This window comes from Herpailurus yagouaroundi, unplaced genomic scaffold (assembly GCF_014898765.1).
Source record: "Herpailurus yagouaroundi ecotype Mexico unplaced genomic scaffold, PumYag 197, whole genome shotgun sequence".
In the NCBI taxonomy this organism is placed as follows: Eukaryota; Metazoa; Chordata; class Mammalia; order Carnivora; family Felidae; genus Herpailurus; species Herpailurus yagouaroundi.
Window position 1 is genome coordinate 25,825,324 of NW_024412428.1, and position 14,133 is coordinate 25,839,456.

The 14,133-nt window shown below is 39.4% G+C and overlaps 1 protein-coding gene across 5 annotated transcripts in view; it reads left to right on the top strand.

The window, feature by feature from the left end:
- TSC22D1 (TSC22 domain family member 1) overlaps nucleotides 1-13,771 on the top strand; it is a 136,007-nt gene extending 122,236 nt beyond the window's left edge. For 2 of the 5 annotated variants that reach the window (XM_040448493.1, XM_040448500.1), the window contains exons 2-3: nucleotides 11,173-11,224; nucleotides 12,393-13,771. In XM_040448493.1, the coding sequence (XP_040304427.1) occupies nucleotides 11,173-11,224; nucleotides 12,393-12,650 (310 nt within the window). In that variant the 3' untranslated portion in view covers nucleotides 12,651-13,771. Of the gene's footprint in view, nucleotides 1-10,039; nucleotides 10,104-10,401; nucleotides 10,769-11,172; nucleotides 11,225-12,033; nucleotides 12,153-12,392 lie in introns of those variants that run through there. The other 3 variants (XM_040448499.1, XM_040448498.1, XR_005782442.1) reach the window with 3 other exon arrangements.
- Nucleotides 13,772-14,133: the final 362 nt, after the last annotated feature.

Genomic DNA, 14,133 nt, shown 5'->3' on the forward strand with positions numbered 1-14,133 from the left:
TATGTGACTTGCGATATTTAATTCCAGTCTGTAGTTTCTCTTTTCATTCTTACAGCAGTGTCTTTCAAAAAACAAATTCTTCATTTTGATAAAGCCCAGCTTATTGTTGGGGCACCTGGGTGGCTCAGTCGGTTAAGATCTGACTTTGGCTCAGGTCATGATCTCACGGTTTGTGAGTTAGAGCCCTGTGTGGGGCTCTGTGTGAACAGCTCAGAGCCTGGAGCTTTTTAAGTCCAGTTTATTGTTTGTTTGTTTTCTTTTTTCTTTCATGGAGTGTATTTTTGGTGTTCTATCTAAGAAATCTTTACCTAATTCAGGGTTCCAAAGATTTCTCCTATTTTTTTTTTTTTTACAGAAATTTTTGGATTTTACATTTAGGTCTATGGTCCATTTTAAGTTAATGTTTCATTTGGTGGGAGAAATGGATCAAGTTGGGGTTTTTTTTTTGCTATGTTTTTATTTTGTATATGGCTATGTAGTTGTTTTAGCATTACTTATTGAAAAGATTGTCTTTCTGTGTTGAATCACCTTTACATCTTTGTTGAAAATCAATTTGCTACATATGTGTGGCTCTATTTCTGACCTCTCTGTTCTGTTCTATTGCTTTGTACCTCTGTTCTTTCATCAATACCATGCCATCTTAATTAGAGTAGCTTCACAGAAAGTTTTGAGATAAGGTAGTGCAGTCTTTCAGCTTTGTTCTTCTAAAATTGTTTTGGTTATTCCAATTCCTTTGCATTTACATGTACATTTTAGAATCACTTTGTCATTTTCCACAAAAGGTCTTGATGGAATTTTGATTAGGATCACACTGAATCTATACATTAGTTAAGGGGAGGAGGGATTAACATAATAATTGACTCTTTCAATCCATGAACATGGTATATCTAACCTTATTATTTGGTTCTCTTTTATCAGTGTTTTGTAGTTTTTCAGCGTAAAGATCTTGTATATATTTGGTTGGATTTATACCTATTTCATTTGTTTTTTATGTTATTGTAAATGGAACTTTGTAAAATTTAAGTTTTACTTGTTCATGCTAGTATATAGAAATATAATTGATTTTTCTATATTGAACTTATATTCTGTGACCCTGTTAAACATGCTTCTTGTTAGTTCTAGTAACTTATTTTTGGATTCTTTGGGATTTTGTACATAGTCATGTGAATACAGATACTCTTTCTTCTTTCCAATTTGGATGCTATTTATATATTAATTTTTGCCTTATTGCCTATTACTTTCAGTATCAGATTGAATAGGAGTGATGAGAGTGGACATGCCTTGTTTCCAATCTTAGGGAAAAGTGTTTATTGTTTTACCATTAAGTATGATGTAAGCTGAGTGTGTTTTATAGATAGACATCCTTTATCAGGTTGAGGAAAATCTCTTCAATTCCTATTCTGTTAGAAGTTTTTTGTTTTTTGTTTTTTTTTAAATCATGAATGGATATTGAATTTTGTCAGTTGTTCTTTCTGCATCTATTGAGATGATCCTATGGTTTTTCTTTAGTCTATTGATAGGGTGAATCACATTGACTGATTTTCACATGTTTACCTTACATTCTTAGGATAAATGCCATTTGGTTAAGATGTATTTGTTATCCTTTGTATGTCTAGTTGGATTCATTCTGCTAAAATTTTGTTAAGAATTTTTACATCTATGTTTATTGGTCTGTGGTTTTCCTTTTATGTGTTTAGATTTTTATGATGTCTTTATCTGGTTTTACTATTAGGGAAATGCTGGTCTCCTAGAATAGGCTGGGAAGTGTTTTCTCCTCTTCAATTTTCTGGAAGAGTTTGTGTAGAATGGGTATTATTTCTTCCTCAAATGTTTAGTAGGATTCACCAGTGAATCTATCTGTGCTTAAGGGTTTTTTGTGTAGGAAGATTTTGAACTACAAGTTAATTTTTAAAATAGACACAGAGCTATTTATGTTACCTGTTCTTCCTCAAGTGAGTTTTGATAGTATCTTTCTAGGAATTTGTCCATTTCATCTAAGTTGTTAAATTTATTGAAATAAATTTGATATGCCATGTTTTTGTCATTCAGTTCAAAATATTTCCTAATTTCTCTTTTGATTACTTATTTGACCCATGAGTTAGATATGTGTTGTTGTATTTCCAAATATTTGGAGGTTTTCCAGATAATTTTCTGTAGTTGATTTCTATTTTAATAACACTGTGCTCAGAGAATTTACATGGTATAATGTGAATCCTTTTAAATTAATTAAAACTTGATTTATGGCTCAGAATATACTCTATCTTGGAAAAAAAATCCATGTGTGCTTGAAAAGCATGTGTATTCTCTTGTTATTGGATGGACTGTTCTACAAAAATAAATTAGGTCAAGTGGTTGGCAGTGTTGTTTAAGCGTTCTATATCTTTACTTATTTTCTGCTTATGTTTTTTTTCCCAATTATTGAGAGGTTATTGAAAACTCCAACTTTAATTGTGGATTTTTCTATATCTTCATGCAATTCTATCAATTTTTGCTTCGTGTATTTTAAAGCTTTGCTGTCACTGTGTGAACATTTAAGATTTTTATGACCTCTTGATGAATTGGCCCTTTATTCATTGTGAAATGATCTTTGCTCTTCAGTGTACTTTGAATAATATAGCCTTCAGCATTCTTCTGATTATTGTTAACATACAATATCACCTTTCATCCTCTTATTTTACCTATTTGTGCATTTATACTTAAAATATGTTTCTTACAGGCAGCATATAGTTTTGTCTTGCCTTTTTTTTTTTTTTTTAAAGTTGATTTAGTTTTGAGAGAGAGCTAGAGGGAGAGGGGCAGAGAGAGAAGGAGACAGGATCCCAAGTGGGCTCTGTGCTGACAGAGAGGGCTCTGAGAGCCGGATACCTCAGGAACCATGAGATCATGACCTGAGCTGACGTCTAATTCTTAACCCACTGAGCCACCCAGGCACCCCATCTTGCCTTTAAAAAAAAAAAAAAATTCAATCTGACAACCTCTACCTTTTTTTTTTTTTTTTTTAAATGTTTATTTATTTTTGAGAGAGAGAGACAGAGTGTGAGCAGGGGAGGGACAGAGAGAGAGGGAATCACAGAATCCAAAGCAAGCTCCAGGCTGCGAGCTGTCAGCACAGAGCCTGAGGTAGGGCTGGAACTCATGAACCTAGAGATCATGACCTGAGCTGAAGCTGGATGTTTAACCCCCTGAGCTACCCAGGCACCCCGACCACTGCTACCATTTAATTAAGGTGTTTAATTGGGACCATTTACATTTAATGTGATTATTGCTATAGTTGGTAGAAGTCTACTATCTTGGTAATTGGTTTTCATTCCGTTCTTTATTCCCCTTTCTTCTTATTCTATCTTCTTTTAGATTGTATATTTTCTTATGATTCCACTTCATCGCCTTTATTGGCTCATTAGCTATGACTCTTTATATTGTAATTTCAGTTGTTATTTTAGAGTTCTTAGTATGTATCTCATAATAGTGTATTTTCAAGTAACGTAAGAATCTAATGCTGTACGCTGCTTCTCTCCTCCTGGCCTGCGTACTATTTTTGTCTTACATTTTACTTCTACATATGTTGTTGGCCACCCGCCTCCCAATACACTGTTCTTATTTCTGCCTTAAACATTTAGTCATATTTTTTCAATTTTAATTTTTTTACTGTTTATTTTTGAGAGACAGAGAGAGACACAGCACGAGCCTGAGCGGGGGAGGGGCAGAGAGAAAGGGGGACAGAGGATAGGAAGCGGGCTCTGGGCCGACAGCAGCGAGCCCAATGCGGGACCCAAGTCAGGAACTGTGCCATCATGACCTGAGCCCAAGTTGGATGCTCTACTGACTGAGCCACTCAGGCACCCCTCAATTTTAATTTTTTCATTGAAGTATAAGTGACATTCGAAATCCTATTTCAGGTGTACAGCATAGTGATTTGATATTTTTATACCTTATGAAATGATCTCAGTGAGAAGTCTAGTTACCATCTGTCACCACACAAAGTTACTACAATGTTATGACTATATTCCCTATGCTGCACCTTACAACCCCATGACTTATTTTCTAACTGCAACTGCCTACCTCTTAATCCCCTTCATCTATTTTGACCTGCCCCCGCCCCCAATTTCTCCTCTTTCTGGTAACCAACAGTTTGTTTCTTGTATCTATGAGTCCGTCAACAGTAAACAGTTATTTATTTATCTCTTAGAAGAAATTGTTAGGGAACTTTTTTTTTTTTTTTTTTTTGTATTTAACCACCTAGTTACCATTTCTGATGCTCTTCATGGTTTTCTGTAGATTTAGATTGCAAGCTGGTATCATTTTCCTTCTGTCAGAAGAACTTGCTCTAGAATTTCTTACAGTGTAGGGTGTGCCTGTGATGAATACTCCCAGCATTTGTATGTGTGAAAAAAGAATGAATTTCACCTTTATTTTTGACAGATATTTTCACTGGGCATAGAATTGTAGGTTGACATGTTTTTAAATTTTTTCTTTTAGCACTTTAAAGATATTGCTGTACTGCCTTCTGTCTAGTGTTGTTTCCAACCTGAAGTCGGCTACATTATCTTTGTTGCTTTGTGTATAATCTCTTTCTTTTCTTGGGCTGCTCTTAAATTTTCTCATTTTCACTGGTTTTAAGCCATCTGAATATGGCACACCTTTATTGTAGTGTTCTTCACAATCCTCTTGCTTGAGGCTTAGTTTCTTGGATCTGCGGATTTATTGTTTAATAAGATTTGGGGCAAATTGCCATTATTTCTTCAAATATTTTTCCTCTTTCCCTTTTCTCTTCTTTAGAGACTTTACTAAAGATACATTTGGTTGCTTGAAATTGCCCCACAGTGCAATGACGCTTTTTTCTTTTTTTTTTTTTGTTTTATTTTTTTTTTTTTTTTCAGTTTTTCCCCCTCCCTGTGTTTTACTTTAGTTTCTTTTTAAAACAAAACAAAACAAAACAAAACAAAACAAAACAATGTATGTTTTTTTTTTTGTGAGAGAGACAGAGAGGGAGTGTGAGCATGAGCAGGGGGTGGGGGGAAGCGAGAGAAGGAGAAAGATAATCCCAAGCAGGCTCCACACTATCTCACAAATACCAAGAGATCATGGCCTGAACGAAATCAAGAGCTGACACTTAACCGACTGAGTCACCCAGGCGCCCCTATTTTGGATAGTTTCTATTGCAAATGTATCACTAATATTTCTTCCACTCTTTCTAATTTACTGTGAATCCCATGCAGTGTATTTTTCTTCTCAAACATTATATTTTTCATTTTCAGAAATGTATTTCTCTATAACTTCCATACCTCTACTTAATATGCTAATTTTCCCTCTACCTTCTTGAACATATAAAGTATGGTTATAATAATTGTTTTAATATCCTTGTCTACAAATTATATCATCTTTGTCATATCTGGGTCATTTTGATTGATTTTCTTCCTTGTTATGCGTTATATTTCCCTGCGTTTATATGCCTGGTACTTTTCATTGGATGCCAGACACTGTGAATTATTGGATGCTAAGTGTTTATTTAATATCCTAGAGCTTTGTTTTGGGACAAAATTAAGTTACTTGGAAACAGTCTGATCTTTAAGGCTTTCTTTAAAACTGCTTTGCACAAGACCAAAACACCCTTTAGTTTAGAACTAATTTTTCCCATCTACTTTAGCAGTATCCTTCTGAATATCTAAATAGCTGGTGCCCCATGTTTATAAGCATTTTGTTTTGTTTTTTGTTTTTATCTCTGGCTGGTAGTAACACCAACAATTCCTGACCCTGTATTACTTCCAAAACTCGTTTGTTTTTGCCTCCTCCACTTGGGTGGCTCTTTCCCATCGTGGGTAGTTTCCTCACATGGTTGTGCTGATGAGCACTTCGCTGAAGCCTGGGAGCACAGGAACCCTCTGCAGCTTCCATTTTCTTTCTTCTCCTTTAGGAAAAGACCTGTGCATCCCTAAAGATCACACAGAGTGACTAGAAAAAAATATATCCTTTTTTTCAGTCCCCCCCATCTATTCCTCATGGGCAGCCACTTTTAATTTTTATCTTTTCTCATATTTACCTGCTCATGTCTATGTGATATATTTATACTGTTATTTCTTGCTTTTTCACTTTTATGTATTTTATAATCAAGCTATCGATTCAGATTTAGCGGCTTTAAACCGTTCCTAGGGCTCAGTTTTTCTTCCCACCACCTTCCTCGTACAATTAAGTTTTTAAAGTTAAACTGATAACAGTTCTTCAAAATTAATATAGTTGTGTAAATTTTATTGATAAGCCTACTAGTTTTTTCTTTTATTTTCTGTAAGATTGTCTTCAGACTTATCCAGTGGTTCCATTAGATCTGTCTTACACCTGTCTGTAGCTCTGCTCCCCTTGCAAATGTTCAGCCGAATTGGATCATCTCTCTGTGAATTCCCAGCCACAGAGCTCTTCCTCCCAGAGGCTCCCATCTTTCTGCACCTTACAGATCAGATGCTGCTCAGGCTTGCTCAGCAGCTGTCGTCTTGAGCTCTCCTTCCCGATCACCCTGTTCATTCCTTCCCTTCTCTCCGGTGTTTGAGCCCCTGGTTCATGTTTCCTATTGAAACATTTTTCTTTTCTTTTTTTTTTTTCCTTTTGAAATATACGATAGTCCTTATTTTTTAAAAATGTTAACCTTTTCCTCCATTTTGGTGTCTGAAATGTCTGAAAATGCTTTTGGTCTACCTTTATGCTTACATGATAATTTGGCCAAGTGAGAATTTTTTCTCTCAGAATTTTCTCCATTGTTTCCTGATAGCCAGCAAAAACCATTCTGATCTTTGTTCCTATGTTTAGAACTTGTTTTTTCTGTTTGGAAGCTTTTCGGATTTTCCCTGTCCCAAGCGACCTTTACTTTCATGTGTTGTGCTTTGGTGTAGGGCTTTTTTTCATTTATTGTGGTGGCCATTTGGTCATCTTGTTTAGTCTGGAGAACTTGTGCCCTTCAGCTGAGGAAAAATTCTTAAATGATTTCTTTGGTCTGTGTTTTTTGGAATCATCTGATTTCTGATGTTGGACCTCCTGGATTTATCCTTTTGGTTTCTTATCTTTTCTCTCTCAATTCCATCTCCTTTATTCTACTTTTTGGAAGATTTTCTCCTCTTTATCTTCCAACTTTTCTATGGAAATCAAGGAAATTTCAGATACGGCTGAATTTTGTTTTGATTTCTTTGGAACGATTTATTATTCCCACAGTGTGTGGGATGCAGCACTAAAACATTATTTGTTGTTTATTTGCAGTTCACTTTTAATTGGAAGTCCTGTAGCTTTACTTGCTAAACCCCGTAAGCCCACTCAGCACCCAGTGAGTGTAAAGTAAGTGAGCTGGTAGTTCCCAGACCGTAAGATTTGGTCAGACATAGCGCGATAGGCTTCAGCCTCCTCCCCAGCAGTCACTTTAGATTTACAGGGAGTTTGGACAGAGGGAGAATCAGGTTATCCTGTTTGAGCGTCAGATGTCCAACTGTACCTATATTGGCCAAGTCAGGTGAAGTTGGGAAGAAAAGCACGCATTACTGAATGAATTAAAAACACAGGCCCTGCCCCTGCTCCTCTTCTCCCATCCTAGCTTGCTTGCTCCCAGTATGCAGAGGTGATGGAATTGGAATCCAGAGAAGAGGCTTTTAGGCAAAATAAAACAAAATGAAAACAACAAATACACCTATCTTTAATGTTCAGGCCGTTTCTTGGGCTCGGATTCCCCAGGGAGTGAGACCTGATCTCTGCCCCACGTCTGAAGATGGCTATTGTCACCCATGCCCTTAGGGGTTTCTCCCGAAGGCAGTGTTTTCCCCGTCCTATCAGCTAGTCTTTGTTGAGCTCCGACTTGCACCCGACTCTTAGATGTTTTGTCTTACAAAGAGAAGAATCTTTGACAGTAATTCTAGCCACTGTGCCTCAAACATTTCTGACCCCAGGTTTCCCCTCCGTGGAGTTTTTCTCCAGCTAATTTGCCTTCTTTTTCAAATTGTCTTTCCAGTTTGCATATAAAAATCTAGTTTGAAAGGAATCTAGCCCATTTGTGTAGAAGATATGAAAGGCAATAGGTTTCTAGTAATTCTGGTGGGCTTTTATGTTCTCTTGGCCCTGGCAAATTCTCCAGAAATATATACACAAATGATCAAAGATGTACATACAAAATATTTCTTGCAATTTTATTTAAAATAGCAAAGTACTGGAGGTGACTGTAATGTCCCTCTGTAGAGATATGGGTTAAACGGACTATGATGGTTTATACTGGCTTCTGTAGCTTAATCCAGTGGGTGATATGTTGAATGAAATGGAAGCATAACAGCTTGTTTCTTTCTGTTTGTGTTCAGGAACATCGTAAATAAATAAAATTAAGTTAATTTAGTAATCTTAAATTTCAGCTGGAATTTTAAATTCATTTCTGCATATGACCTTAGAGTTTTATTTTTTTATTTTTTTATAGTTTTATTTTTTAAGGTCTTTTTTTTACAGTTTAGGATGATACTTTCTTTAATAACTTGTCCTGTGCAGTTCAGTTAAAAATATATAAATGATTTTAATTACACAGGTAGTTTGTGGCAACCTTAACTTTCAAAATATAGAAACTATTGTGTAGTAAATAATTCTGCGAAGCACTCCCAGACAGAGAGACCACATCCCTAGTTTCTGAATTATTGATTTTTAAGCTTTCCACTTACTCTTTTTCTTTTTATTGACAATGGGTGCCTTCCTCAAATTTGATATTTCATAAGTTTTATAAATTACAAAATGCTAACAAACATTGTTATTCAAAATCAAAGACTTAAAATTTGGAAACTATTACGATCCTTACAATAAAGAAGATGTTACTCCTTTCTATAGTTAGTTACACTTTGGTTTTTAACCCAAAAGAGAATTGCCCTTTTCATCTACTTTCACCACATTTGGTTCCTAATTCCTTTAGACCGTTTCTAAAACCAAATACTCGCTGGCAGTATTGGGTCCACTTAAAAAAAAATGTCTGAAAGGCCCCGATGGCAATTAAAATTTCCCGAATTAAAGGATGCTGAGGATAAAAGGGTGCTAACTTGAGAAAGAATGCCTGCTTGAGAGAGAAAAGACAGTGTGCGTGTGTGTAAATAGGATATTAACATATATCTGTTCTGCGGTCAAATTTTATGTTGGAGTTATTTGTGATGATACAACTTGCCTGTGGATTAGAGAAGTCTTTACCATTTGTAGTTTTTTGTTTGTGGTTTTATAGGATTGTGCCATTAGAGGGCAGTATTGTAGAGGTTAAATTTGCTTTCTAAAATGTATTGAATCGCAAACTATAGAAATCTATAATAATCAGGCAAATTTAAAGCCTTAGATTTTCAGTATATTAAATTGTAACCTCAGTTGGTGCGTTCTTGCAAGTATTTTAAATTAATAGAGGAAATGTGCAAAGGGTTAAGCTTTTTTACACCCAGCTCTCTTGATTTGGGTTTGGAGAAGGGAATGACTTGGTCAGTATGGCCTTCAGGGTGAAATACATACTTTACAATATTTCAGTCCTTCTGATGTAAGAAGGCTCATAGGGTTGAGACTTATAGGAATTGCCACTTCCAAAAACTTGCTTTAGGGACTTACTGAAAATAGATCGAGGTAGGATTCAACCTGTGGATTGAGTTTTCTAGCTGTAAATGGAAGAAGGGGAGATGTGATTTTAAGGTTTATGGCTCTAGGGACATTTTGGGAAGATATACCAGATTTCATCTGATGGGTTCCTTTTTGCTTCAGTAGATACATGCCTAGCAAAGAATATGTACTATTTTTTTGTTTTGTTGCTACAAGTAATAAATCCATGGAAAGGTGGTATTTCTCAAAAAGCAAATGTGATTTTTTTTCCCTCCAAAATTCACTCCCTCCTTAAAAAGTATTATTACAGTACGATTATTGTCCTTATAAATAAAACTGCCTATAAAATCCTCCCATTACTGCTGCCTGTAAGAACAAGATAATTGAAATCGAGACACTCGAGCTCCTCCAAGTCTTAGCGGTGGGACTGGGCATGCCCAGTAGCTCAGACGGTTCTGGTTGCAAATAGGAAGCTTTCGCCGTTCGGCAGCCTCAGGGACAGGCAGCTCCTGGGACGGGGTCTGACTCCCTTAAACGTAAGCACGTGCGGGGCCCCAATTGTATTTTCAGGGACCCCTTGACGTTTTCTGCCGAAGCAGTGGTGCAGCTTGCCGAGGCCGTGGAGGCCTCAGGCGGCCCCTCAGCTCTGCGGGTCCACTGCGGCCTGGGTCGGCCCACCCGAAAAGCGGGATCCGATGGGGAGGCTGGGGCAGGAGGTGGGGGTGGGGGGGTTGGCCGGGGAAGCGCGAAGAGGGCGGGGAAGGGAGAAGGGGGAGGTTCCAATGCAGTGCTGGCCAATCGGCGCGGCTCTTGCCTCCATATATTCTGCACCGAGCTCGAGTCCTGGTCTAAAACCTTAGTGGAGCCCGGCTGTAGACCTGGGAGCCTTCTCCGCACAGCGTTGGGATCAGCATCTTCCCGGGATCGCCGAGCCCTAGAAGCTGGGTTTCTTTAAACTAGGGCTGCTGTTTTCTGTTTCTCCCTGGGCTGCAGAAAGCTAGAAGATTTTTATCTAGCTTAAACAAGGCTGCTGGTATTCCCTTTTTTTCCGCGAGGGTGTTTTTGGCTGCAATTGCATGAAATCCCAATGGTGTAGACCAGTGGCGATGGATCTAGGAGTTTACCAACTGAGACATTTTTCAATTTCTTTCTTGTCATCCTTGCTGGGGACTGAAAACGCTTCTGTGAGACTTGACAATAGGTAAATGTCGGCTGGGATAGTTTCTTTAAATTTTCTCGTGAGATACTTCTAATAATGCAGGTGAAAGATAGCCAGGCGAATTCCTTTGTCCATTGCCGAGAGACTACGGTGACATGGATGTTGCTTTTTGAAATGTTTAGAATCGCTTTCTTTTCGCAGGTCTGGCCAGAGAGCAGGCTTTTACCACATTATGTAATTTAGCCTTTTGTGACTCACTAAAATAGGGAAATGTCGGGATATTAGTTAGTAAGAGAGTGGCTGGTGTTTTCTGGAGGGTGATAATACTCCATAGCGTTGTAGAATGTTCAAAAAATGATGCTAATAACATCACAGAACTGGGAAATCCTTTTTGTCTTGGATGTTATAAAAATTCCACTTATCGATTTCTCCCCCCTCTTTTCCAGCTCCTCTGGTGCAAGTGTTGTAGCTATTGACAACAAAATCGAGCAAGCTATGGTATGTACTGATTAAAACTCATTTGTACTAAATGTGGGCACATTACAAAAAGCGAGAGATTAGGATGGAAGCAGTGCATCCATAGTTATGATGGTTACTCTTCATACATTTAGAAATGCCGGCACTGTCTCCATTCGGCCAGCATGAAGCCACATACCATGGCTGCTCCGGAGAGAGATCCGGGCCTTGGGGGTATTAAATGTTCTCTCTTCCCCAGTCGGTTTCACATAACGTCGGGACTTTTGCCGAAGTGCCCCCCTTTTTACTAGGGAATTGCTAGGGAAGCTCTGCCCTGTGCGTCCTTTGGTCGTGGTCACGTCTCTAGCGATGTGGCTTTACTAGGAATCTTAAGGTTTACTAGGGAAGGAGAGGGGACAGGATGAGGATCTCAAGGGCCCTCTAGACCTTGCACAGACAGATCCCCAGTGAGGTAGGCTACTGCACAATGAAGAAGAATCCGAGAAAAGTTTTGTCTTCTCAGACTGTGCCTGGATTTCTCCTATTTTTTATTTCCGCCTTGGCTGTTCTTTGTTATTGGAGCAGCGCCTGTGGCTCTTCTCACGGGATTCTCTGCCCACTGTTGCTAGGCAAACTCCGAACCTTTAATTCGGAGCTATAAATAACTCGGGCTCCCATTGGCTGCGTCGTCTGCCCAGGTTTCTGTGATGTCAGCTTAATCACGAAAGGGGGGGCGGGGGTGGAGGGAGGAAAATGCGGCAACATGCTCTGTAGGAACTGGCTGCAGCCGGTGCTGAGGGAGGCGGTGGAGGGGGGGGGTGGTGGTGGGGGGGTGGAAGGAGGGACTTGGGGGCGGGGAAGCAGCTACCGTTGCTGCGGGGATGTGGGCCTGGACATCCCGGCGGCCAGGCTCCCGCCCCGCCTTCCAGAACCCCAGTGCCTTTTGCCATCTCAAGTAGGAGATCTCACTGTATGCATCCCTGGCTAACGGCTGCAGAAAAAGCATAGGCTTTTTAAAAGCCTGATCCCTTACGCATTGAACTTAAGTATTGTACAGTTGTGGTTGTATTGCTCAAAGGGCCGCTTAAATAAAGGCCGGATTTGCTAATGGTTACGGAGAATCATGCAAAAATAATGCTTTAGAAATTCAGAATCTGGGAAATACTAAATTAAACCTTTTTTTTTTTTTTTTCCCCCCCCCCCCTTTCAGGATCTGGTGAAAAGCCATTTGATGTATGCGGTTAGAGAGGAAGTGGAGGTCCTTAAAGAGCAAATCAAAGAACTAATAGAGAAAAATTCCCAGCTGGAGCAGGAAAACAATCTGCTGAAGACACTAGCCAGTCCTGAGCAGCTTGCCCAGTTTCAGGCCCAGCTGCAGACTGGCTCCCCGCCTGCGACCACACAGCCACAGGGGACCACACAGCCCCCGGCCCAGCCAGCGTCCCAGGGCTCAGGACCAACCGCATAGCCTCCCATGCCCCCGCAGAACTGGCCGCTGCTGTCTGAACTGAACAGACCAGAGAAGACGTACAAGGGGGAATCCATCCACCTCTACAGTCACCCATTTCATTGCTCGCTGCACAAGAGAAGTGAGGCTGACCTATGCCATTGTCTCTGTTTTCCAGTATTAAACACTCATGTGCTTTTGGCTTGAAGAAATTTCTTAGTTGGGTGAATTAAAGGTTAATCAGAGAATTAGCATGGATATACTGGGACCTCATGCAGCTTGGCAGATATGTGAGAAGTGGTTCCGTTCATGCTGAGGAGCTGTGTGCCTTTCCATCATCCCTTCCCTGCTCCCCATCCCCGCTCCCAAGAGTTCTCTCCTGCTTGCACGTAGTGTACTCCATGGGGTTGGAAGCAGTGGGGCTCCACTGGACTTTCCTCTCTCCTTTTCCCCATGAGGAACTTGAAAGGGAGGTCAGAGTAAAGACTGACGCATAGTCTCACCTAAGATGAGGGGAAACATGGTTCATCGTACAAACTGACGACTGTCACCAAAAATCCATAAAACGATAGTACTGTGCCTCTTTCTGAAACAGTGGATGACACAAAACTCTGAGACGGTGACAGGTAGCTGGGACCTAGGCTATCTTACCATGAAGGTTGTTTTGCTTATTGTATATTTGTGTATGTAGTGTAACTATTTTGTACAATAGAGGACTGTAACTACTATTTAGGTTGTACAGATTGAAATCTAGGTGTCTCATTGGCTGTCTGAAGAGGTGTGGATTGTCTTTTATATAGAGATCTACAGAAAAAATGCCACATGAAGAAAACCACACCTGAAGAAATTTTAAGAATTTGGCGTTGTCAGTCACTTTGTGTAACCTGAGATCTTCTAGTTGCTGAATATCTTGAAGTAAATTCCTGTTCGCTGAAGTCTTTTGATTGAGCTGGTTGAATACTTTGAAAAATGATCCATTCTAGCTAATGAAATGGATCGCCCAGTAGGGGTTTCTGCATATTACCTGTATAGTAGTTATATGCATTTGTTTCCGTGCATGTTCTCTACACAGCTGTAAGGTGTCACTGTATTTAACCGTTGCACTTGTCAACTTTCAATAAAGCATATAAAATGTTGCTAAACCAGTGTTTTCATGTGAAAGTATTAACATAACTGCAGTCACTTCCACAACTTTTTCAGAAAGTTAAAACCGTTTGACTAGCAGAATCTTGAAGGGGCGTGCCAAGGGTGGACAAAGTCAGGGTGCTAGTGGTTTGACTGTAGAAGTGAAAGGAAACAGACATTGCCTTCCATCAAGCCAGGAAGGGGAGGAGAGACATAGTGAAGGAGATGAGAGTTTATTTCGTCAGTATCATCTGGACAAGTTGTCTCAGCCTCTCAGGGCTGATCTGGGACATTGAAAGAGAGAAAGCTGTCCGTTCTGTGGCCATCAAGTCCTAGGAGTCTGTGGAAGCCTTAATTTTCAAGTGTTTATCAGCACTGG